The sequence below is a fragment of the Alosa pseudoharengus genome, unplaced genomic scaffold (genome assembly GCF_046254945.1).
Source record: "Alosa pseudoharengus isolate Yale_2024_CS ecotype anadromous, Long Island Sound unplaced genomic scaffold, YU_APseudo_1.1 YU_APseudo_1.1_scf_17, whole genome shotgun sequence".
NCBI classification, from domain to species: domain Eukaryota; kingdom Metazoa; phylum Chordata; class Actinopteri; order Clupeiformes; family Clupeidae; genus Alosa; species Alosa pseudoharengus.
Genome location: NW_027468640.1, coordinates 11,531,452 through 11,540,479, shown reverse-complemented (window position 1 = coordinate 11,540,479; position 9,028 = coordinate 11,531,452). Strand labels below are relative to the sequence as shown.

The window sequence follows — 9,028 nt, the reverse complement described above, 5'->3', positions numbered from 1 at the left end:
GAGGCCATGTTGGCTTTTCCTTCATCGTATTAAAACATGTTTAGAATTTGACGTGAAGGGATATGAATTGATTGTTGTGTGTGTGTGTGTGTGTGTGTGTGTGTGTGTGTGTGTGTGTGTGTGTGTGTGTGTGTGTGTGTGTTTGAACGCACGCGTATGGACCGACCCTATGGGTTTTGGTTTTACGTGAAGGCATGTGAACTGATTGTTGCATTCTAGATTTGATATGTTCATTACATCAGTTACAGTTGTTATAGCAGTTAAGAGATACAGTACATTTAAACTGTGTGTGAGTGAGTGTGTGTGAGTGATTTAATGAGCATATATTTGGGTGAGTGTTGTCCGTAGGTAAATCCTCTTCACTGTCTTTAATGTGTTTGTCTATATTTTGTCTCTCTTCGAGTACGCTACTGAATGGTTGTCTTTCTTCTTCTTAGATTCGACTGTTATTATAAATTACAAGAAGTGTTCCAGGTCCTGGTGAATCTGAGTGTAACAGCAGCTGAGTGTGATGCAGCTACAGGAGAGAGTTTCTCTGAGCTCTTATCTTCTGTGTGCAGCTACAGCACATTTCCTTTTGAGGATGACATGGAATTTGATGAAATGAGGGATTTTCAGTTTGATCTGTACTCCCACATCAAGGCCTGTGAAACCAACACACACAGAAGTGTCTACTCAGTACTGCAGTCTGTGTTCCAGTCAGCTCCTGAAGTCTGGTCCATAGATCTCTCTAAGAGAAAGGCCTCCGTCCTCCTAGAAGTGCTGAAACTCCAAACACAGAAGAAACCAGTAAAGCTGAGAGGCTGGTCAGATGAAGAGAGTGAAGTGAGGAGTTTCCTTCAGTGTCTGCCCTACATCTCACAGCTCAGGTGTGTGAAGTGTTACAGTAATTTTGTTCTAAATTGAAGCTACTGTATGTGCATGTTTGTGGCAATTGTATGTCTGTTAGTGTGTGTGTGTGTTTCAATGAACATTTACATATGTGTGAGTGTTGTCAGTCCTGTTTACTTTGTAAAGTGTGTTTTTATTTGGTTTGTCTATATTTTGTCTTACTTGTGGAACAGTACTAAATGGCTGACTTTCTTCTACTTAGATTCACAAAATCTTATGTATCTAAATCACAAGAAGAAGTGTTCCATGTCCTGGTGAATCTGAGTGTAGCAGCAGCTGAGCATGATGCAGCTACAGGAGAGAGTTTCTCTGAGCTCTTATCTTCTGTGTGCAGCTACAGCACATTTCCTGTTGAGTCTCCTTCTCACTCCACTGATACAATTAATCACAGTGATTTTCTGTTGGATCTCTACTCCCACATCAAGGGCTGTGAAACCAACACACACAGAAGTGTCTACTCAGTATTGCAGTCTGTGTTCCAATCAGCTCCTGAAGTCTGGTACATAGATCTCTCAGAGAGAAAGGCCTCCCTCCTCCTAGAAGTGCTGAAACTCCAAACACAGAAGAAACCAGTAGAGCTGAGAGGCTGGTCAGAGGAAGAGAGTGAAGTGAGGAGTTTCCTTCAGTGTCTGCCCTACATCTCACAGCTCAGGTGTGTGAAAATGTAAAATGTAATTTCATTCCATATAGAGGCCATGTTGGCTTTTCCTTCATCGTATTAAAACATGTTTAGAATGTTGCAGTATATACTGTATGGACCGACCCCATGGGTTTAGGTTTGACGTGAAGGGATATGAATTGATTGTTGTTTGTGTTTGTGTGTGTGTGTGTGTGTGTGTGTGTGTGTGTGTGTGTGTTTGTGTGTGTTTGTGCGCACGCGTATGGACCGACCCTATGGGTTTTGGTTTTAGGTGAAGGCATGTGAACTGATTGTTGCATTCTAGATTTGATATGTTCATTACATCAGTTACAGTTGTTATATCAGTTAAGAGATACAGTACATTTAAACTGTGTGTGTGTGTGTGTGTGTGTGTGCGTGTGTGTGTGTGTGTGTGTGTGTGTGTGTGTGTGTGTGTGTGTGTGTGTGTGTGTGAGTGAGTGTGTGTGAGTGATTTAATGAGCATATATTTGGGTGAGTGTTGTCCGTAGGTAAATCCTCTTCACTGTCTTTAATGTGTTTGTCTATATTTTGTCTCTCTTCGAGTACGCTACTGAATGGTTGTCTTTCTTCTTCTTAGAATCGACTATTATGATGAATTACAAGAAGTGGTCCAGGTCCTGGTGAATCTGAGTGTAGCAGCAGCTGAGCGTGATGCAGCTACAGGAGAGAGATTCTCTGAGCTCTTATCTTCTGTGTGCAGCTACAGCACATTTCCTTTTGAGGATGACATGGAATGTGATGAAAAGACTGATTTTCAGTTGGATCTGTACTCCCACATCAAGGCCTGTGAAACCAACACACACAGAAGTGTCTACTCAGTACTGCAGTTTGTGTTTCAATCAGCTCCTGAAGTCTGGTCCATAGATCTCTCAAAGAGAAAGGCCTCTGTCCTCCTAGAAGTGCTGAAACTCCAAACACAGAAGAGACCAGTAGAGCTGTGGGGCTGGTCAGATGGAGAGAGTGAAGTGAGGAGTTTCCTTCAGTGTCTTCCCTACATCTCACAGCTCAGGTGTGTGAAAATGTAAAATGTAATTTCATTCCATATAGAGGCCATGTTGGCTTTTCCTTCATCGTATTAAAACATGTTTAGAATGTTGCAGTATATACTGTATGGACCGACCCCATGAGTGTAGGTTTGACGTGAAGGGATATAAATTGATTGTTGTGTGTGTGTGTGTGTGTGTGTGTGTGTGTGTGTGTGTGTGTGTGTGTGTGTGTGTGTGTGTGTGTGTGTGTGTGTGTGTGTGTGTGTGTGTGTGTGTGTGTGTGTGTGTGTGTGTGTGTGTGTGTGTGTGTGTGTTTGTGCGCACGCGTATGGACCGACCCTATGGGTTTTGGTTTTACGTGAAGGCATGTGAACTGATTGTTGCATTCTAGATTTGATATGTTCATTACATCAGTTACATTTGTTATATCAGTGAGATACAGTACATTTAAACTGTATGTGTGTGTGTGTGTGAGTGAGTGTGTGTGAGTGATTTAATGAGCATATATTTGGGTGAGTGTTGTCCGTAGGTAAATCCTCTTCACTGTCTTTAATGTGTTTGTCTATATTTTGTTTCTCTTCGAGTACGCTACTGAATGGTTGTCTTTCTTCTTCTTAGATTCGACTATTATTATAAATTACAAGAAGTGTTCCAGGTCCTGGTGAATCTGAGTGTAGCAGCAGCTGAGCATGATGCAGCTACAGGAGAGAGTTTCTCTGAGCTCTTATCTTCTGTGTGCAGCTACAGCACATTTCCTAATGTGTATGACATGAGATTTTATGAAATGAGTGATTTTCAGTTGGATCTGTACTCCCACATCAAGGCCTGTGAAACCAACACACACAGAAGTGTCTACTCAGTACTGCAGTCTATGTTTCAATCAGCTCCTGAAGTCTGGTACATAGATCTCTCAAAGAGAAAGGCCTCCGTCCTCCTAGAAGTGCTGAAACTCCAAACACAGAAGAGACCAGTAGAGCTGAGAGGCTGGTCAGATGAAGAGAGTGAAGTGAGGAGTTTCCTTCAGTGTCTGCCCTACATCTCACAGCTCAGGTGTGTGAAAATGTAAAATGTAATTTCATTCCATATAGAGGCCATGTTGGCTTTTCCTTCATCGTATTAAAACATGTTTAGAATGTTGCAGTATATACTGTATGGACCGACCCCATGGGTTTAGGTTTGATGTGAAGGGATATGAATTGATTGTTGTGTGTGTGTGTGTGTGTGTGTGTGTGTGTGTGTGTGTGTGTGTGTGTGTGTGTGTGTGTGTGTGTGTGTGTGTGTGTGTGTGTGTGTGTGTGTGTGTTTGTGCGTGTTTGTGCGCACGTGTATGGACCGACCCCATGCCATGGGTTTTGGATTTACGTGAAGGCATGTGAACTGATTGTTGCATTCTAGATTTAATATGTTCATTAGATCAGTTACAGTTGTTATATCAGTTAAGAGATACAGTACATTTAAAGTGTGTGTGTGTGAGTGATTTAATGAGCATATATTTGTGTGAGTGTTGTCCGTAGCTAAATCCTCTTCACTGTCTTTAATGTGTTTGTCTATATTTTGTCTCTCTTCTAGTACGGTACTGAATGGTTGTCTTTCTTCTTCTTAGATTCAGCAGCTATTATTTTTATGAATCACAAGCAGAAGTGTTCCAGCTCCTGGTGAATCTGAGTGTAGCAGCAGCTGAGTGTGATGCAGCAACAGGAGAGAGATTCTCTGAACTCTTATGCTCTGTGTGCAGCTACAGCACATTTCCTTTTGAGGAGATTGATGGAATTCATCAGAGTGATTTTCTGTTGGATCTTTACCTCCACATCAAGGGCTGTGAAACCGAAACACACAGACGTGTCTACTCACTATTGCAGTCTGTGTTCCAGTCAGCTCCTGAAGTCTGGTACATAGATCTCTCAGAGAGAAAGGCCTCCCTCCTCCTAGAAGTGCTGAAACTCCAAACACAGAAGAGACCAGTAGAGCTGAGAGGCTGGTCAGATGAAGAGAGTGAAGTGAGGAGTTTCCTTCAGTGTCTGCCCTACATCTCACAGCTCAGGTGTGAAATGTTCATTTAATTCTCTATTTAAGCTATGTTGGGTTTTTCTTCATTGTATGAAAACATGTAAGCTCTCATAAGTTACCACCCTACTTTAATAGATATACATGCCAATGATATCAACTTTGAAAATAGCCCTCCTAACAAAAAACAGCTAAAAAACTTTTAAGCATATATTTAATTAATAATTATTGAAAGGTTGGTATTTAATTGAATAACTAGAGAATTTAATACAATCTTCCTGTGAATCTCTTCTTAAAGTCTCCATCGTAACTGTGATGGGAAGGTCTTCCTATTGGGTTGTGCAGCTGTTGGGTCTACAGAGGAACTCATTCATCTGGTTCAGTTACTGGACAACATTGAGCTGAAACAGGACTTGTACAGCAGGGAATGTAGATCTTTGGGGCGAATGCTTATTGTGGCCTCTAAACTGGACCTCACCCTGACACCTCAGCATATCTCTCTCAGGGGAGTCAGGCTGCTCTTCAGAGGAGTCACTCACCTACACAAACTAAGGTGAAAAAATGATGGCAAATATATAATTATAAATATATATTTTTCTCTGTGAAAACCCTGCAGCTCTGTTGTAATGGTACTATTTTTCCACATTATGTATCTTCAGTTGTGTGTACCGGTATTATATAAAATGAATAGTTTCTGGTCTTACACCATAACCACCATGGATGTTTGTGCTCTCCCTTTATCAGGTTGAATATCACCATGGTGATGAGACTGGCCGGAGCGATGAGGACGGGGAGAGGTCTGGCTCCAGTCTCTGTTGAGGAGCTCAGTCTGGACCTCAATAATAAAGAAGTCTCTCAGAGAGCGCTGTCCAGGGTCCTGAGCTGCCTGGCTCTCCTCCTCAGACTCTGGACAGTCCAGTGTCTGGACCTGACATCTTGCAGGGTCGAAGGTCACTCTCTCATCATCCTGCTCTGTCAACAGGACCCTCTTAAACTCAGGTGAATCAACATATTTCAGTGACTTGATTTGGTAGCAAATACAATTTTGTAAGTAGAAAACAATCTCATAATTTAAGACGTTCTTCATTCTTCACTTTTACACCTTGTCAGCTTTTTAAACTCTCCTCCATGTCACTGTCTCTCTGCTTTTCTCTGACCCTGCAGACTGAGTAAGGTAAATACGCAACAGCTGTTCATGCTGGTGTCTGATGCACAGGAAGTGGAAATTTTTGAGTCCTTCCTGAACAAGGTGGGAGGAGACCTGACCTTGTGCACTTTGACCCAGGAAGTGCTTCTCCACCTGCTGCAGCATCACTCTGGACCTGTGACCGTTGACTTCAGGAAGAGCAAGATCACTGAGAGGAATGTTAGAGACTTCCTTCATCTGCTGGACAGGATACGGTTCAAGAGGTAGCAGTGACCAATGGTTGACCAGTTCTCAAACAATACAGTATTTTATTATATGTGTCTTCTGTTGCATATGAATACTGAATTACTCAGCGTCAATGACTATGACTCCTCAGGCCTTCTTCAGGTTTCATCATGTGCATCATCATGGAGATCTACCAGAGTCGTTCTCCTCAGTATGTGAACAGCCTGCTGAGATCTACAGAGAACCACATCAACCTGACCACCAGAGGCCTGGATGCTGCTGACTGTGCTGCCCTGCGTTTCACCTTACAGCACAGCCAGGGGGTCAGACTCAACCTGATGTGGACCTCCATACCAGAGGGGGAGCTAGAGAGCCTCCTGCAGCTTCTCACCAATGTCTCTCAGCTCAGGTCTCAGGATATATCAGATTGTGGCTTTTACTAGGGATGATCATTTAAATTTAGAGAAATCAGTTTATGAATGTGTATCATATGAGTATTTAAAAAATACATTTGATTGTGTCATTGGTTGTAGCAACCAGCACAAATATAGTATTAGTTTAATAACATTTCACTCTCCTTCATTCTCCTGGTGTTGTGTAATGTTGTGAATGTACAGTACATGCACACACATGAACATGAGAACATATCAGTAGATTGTAAAGAAAGTGATCACTACACTACAGAGATCACAGAGTGTGTTGTTCTCTGACTCCAGTGTTGACAGGCAGCTGCTGTTGAGGTTCCTCCACTGCTGTGAGTCCTCAGACGTCCAGCAGGGGGCAGCAGCAGCTCTTCTTCAGGCTCTGCAGCACAGACTGGACTTGTCCTGCTCCTCTGCTATGGACCTGACAGAAGAGACACAGGAACCACCTCTGCACCTGACACCTGAGGACTGCAGGGTCGTCTCCATGGTGATCCAGAGGGTCAGCGTCGACCCTGAACTCATGCTGATGGACTGTGATGTGAAGGAGGCGGGGCTAGAACATCTTTTCTCTGTTCTAGAAAGAATCCTTCTGAGGTGAGATGGGAAGCAGTTTGCTGTGTTCTAAGATGATGAGGTCAAAGGTCATTACTGGAGAACCTAAAAGAGTCCGTGAAGTAATGTGAAGCGGTTTGTTGCGTTACCAGACGATCATGTGTCCAAGGTTTATTTCTGTTGAACTGAAATCCTCCAGGTAGTCAGGTAGAGGAGAAGTCTTAAGGTCTAACAACTGTCATGTATCATCGAATGCTTTCTCTCCACACTGCATCTATTAAATATTCCATTCTATTGCATCATATAGCTCATTCATAATATCAGAGCAATTGAAAGAAAAATTAAAATGGGGCGTCCCACAAAAATCTACTCAAAACGTTATGCTGTATCTTACTGCACAACACTATGTCGCGTTGCATCCAGTAAGAACATTCAAATTGAAGAGTAATTAAACTGATTTTGTCACCAATGCTCACTCCCATCACATGCAGTTAGAACATTCCAATTGAAATCAAAGTAATCAAACTGATTCTGTCACTAATGCTCACTCCCATCACATGCAGTTAGGACATGGTGTGAGTTTCAAGCATATCTCACATCATGTGATTGGAGATAATAGCAAAAGTCCATCTGAGGTGAAATGTTAAGGTGTTCTCCGTGTTCTAAGATGATGTGAAATACCGAAATCCTCTAAGCCTACTTGGCCATGTAGGAAAGAAGCCTTTTAGGTCTAAGTACAGGAGTGTCAAGTACACACAACATTGTGATAGGAAATCCATACATTGATATGGGATGTACAGAATTCATCCATTTTAGGTGAGCTTTGAAACAGTTTTCTTATAATTAACAAGAGAATAGATTAATAAAGTATCTCTTTTTTTGGTCTAAACAGAGGACTGTCAGGCATGGAACATAATTGAAGATACATGCATGGTTTTAAAATATGATTTCTATAGTGAAATTGTTATAAACTTTGGTTCAACCTTTATATTTACATTCATAATCTCCTCTCTCTTCCTCTCTCTCTCTCTCAGGTGCAGTAAGGGCCAGTTGTTGCAGCTCCTGACTCTGGTGTGTGTCGGCTCTGAGAGAGAGTGTGTGAGGAGAGCCGTGTCTCTCTCCCATGCTGTGGGTGGGGAAGTGGACCTCAGTCACACTGTGCTGGACGCTCGGGCCTGTGGATCTCTGGCGCTGTTTCTGGAATATTCTGAGGGGCTGTCAGAACTGGACCTCAGCCACTGCCAGCTCACAGACCATTGCCTGGAGCCACTGCTCCCTCATCTGCACAAATCACAGACCCTGGAGTAAGTCTGTCTGTGTGTGTGTGTGTGTGTGTTTGTGTGTGTCTGTGTCTGTACCTGCTTTTTTGAAAGCAGAATCGTGTTTGTGTGTAAGCAGGTTTGTGTGTAGTTGTGTTTGTTTCTGTGTCTGTACATGTGGTTGTTGGTATTTCCTGTTATGACGTCATGCTCTTCCTGCTTCCTCCAGCCTCAGTAACAACAGCATCACAGATGAAGGGGCTCAGCTGATCCACAACACCGTCAATGCAGCAACATCCATTCAGACCGTAAGGTTAGTATGATATTAAGGTATTGTACTTTGTATATTTATGTTATTTTTTATTTGTCAAATTCAGTGAAGATGAAACATTTTCATGTGTTCCTGTCTGCAGGCTCTTCAACAATAAGATTCACAGCAGACAGCTCTTCCAGGGAGACGCACGCTTTGAGCTGTGGTGACCCTGTAGGTGTGCTGATATCTCCACTGGATTGGACCTGATGTGTTTCATTCCCTGTAGGTGTGCTGATATCTCCACTGGATTGGACCTGATGTGTTTCATACTCACGCCATGCCATACAACGCACAGGAAAGGGGATCACTCTGATGTAGTTCATGTGTTCGGAAGTGAGAGGGTGACCTGCACAATAAAGTAGGAGGGAAACAGCACAAACACGCCATATATGGTTATATGATTTAGCAGACACTTTTATCCAAAGTGACTTACAATATATCAGAGCAAAGTGCTGTTGGAGTGATTTTAATGGACCAGAGCAGAGGAAAGAAAACATACTGATGAAGCACAACATGCTCAGAAGTGTAGGGAAAGTCTAGCTGGGCATTGTGACACTTCCATTAT

General features: G+C 42.6%; 2 protein-coding genes and 1 long non-coding RNA gene across 3 annotated transcripts; all 3 read left to right on the top strand.

Annotated features, from left to right (window-relative positions):
- The first annotated feature begins 446 nt into the window (after positions 1-446).
- Positions 447-2,663, top strand: LOC143127236 (uncharacterized). The gene is made up of 3 exons (XM_076288582.1): positions 447-869; positions 1,094-1,543; positions 2,130-2,663. The coding sequence occupies exons 1-3, from the start codon at positions 589-591 to the stop codon at positions 2,575-2,577; spliced, it is 1,179 nt and encodes a 392-aa protein (XP_076144697.1). The 5' UTR covers positions 447-588; the 3' UTR covers positions 2,578-2,663.
- Positions 2,664-3,379: 716 nt separating this feature from the next.
- Positions 3,380-6,937, top strand: LOC143127880 (uncharacterized). The gene is made up of 7 exons (XM_076289593.1): positions 3,380-3,588; positions 4,142-4,579; positions 4,841-5,095; positions 5,287-5,541; positions 5,707-5,952; positions 6,066-6,323; positions 6,631-6,937. The coding sequence occupies exons 1-7, from the start codon at positions 3,410-3,412 to the stop codon at positions 6,935-6,937; spliced, it is 1,938 nt and encodes a 645-aa protein (XP_076145708.1). The 5' UTR covers positions 3,380-3,409.
- A 967-nt stretch (positions 6,938-7,904) lies between these two features.
- LOC143127950 (uncharacterized) lies at positions 7,905-8,700 on the top strand. Its single transcript, XR_012987742.1, has 3 exons — positions 7,905-8,195; positions 8,380-8,463; positions 8,564-8,700. It is a non-coding gene; the product is annotated as an uncharacterized LOC143127950 (long non-coding RNA).
- The last annotated feature ends 328 nt before the right edge of the window (positions 8,701-9,028 follow it).

What these genes read in the sequence shown, in the direction of transcription:
- LOC143127236 (XM_076288582.1), top strand. Translation starts at nt 589, where the DNA reads ATGGAATTTGATGAAATGAGGGATTTTCAGTTTGATCTGTACTCCCAC. An exon ending in CCCTACATCTCACAGCTCAG is followed by an intron (nt 870 to 1,093) that starts GTGTGTGAAGTG and finishes TCTTCTACTTAG; the next exon opens with ATTCACAAAATCTTATGTAT. An exon ending in CCCTACATCTCACAGCTCAG is followed by an intron (nt 1,544 to 2,129) that starts GTGTGTGAAAAT and finishes TCTTCTTCTTAG; the next exon opens with AATCGACTATTATGATGAAT.
- LOC143127880 (XM_076289593.1), top strand. Translation starts at nt 3,410, where the DNA reads ATGTTTCAATCAGCTCCTGAAGTCTGGTACATAGATCTCTCAAAGAGA. An exon ending in CCCTACATCTCACAGCTCAG is followed by an intron (nt 4,580 to 4,840) that starts GTGTGAAATGTT and finishes CTCTTCTTAAAG; the next exon opens with TCTCCATCGTAACTGTGATG. An exon ending in ACCAATGTCTCTCAGCTCAG is followed by an intron (nt 6,324 to 6,630) that starts GTCTCAGGATAT and finishes CTCTGACTCCAG; the next exon opens with TGTTGACAGGCAGCTGCTGT.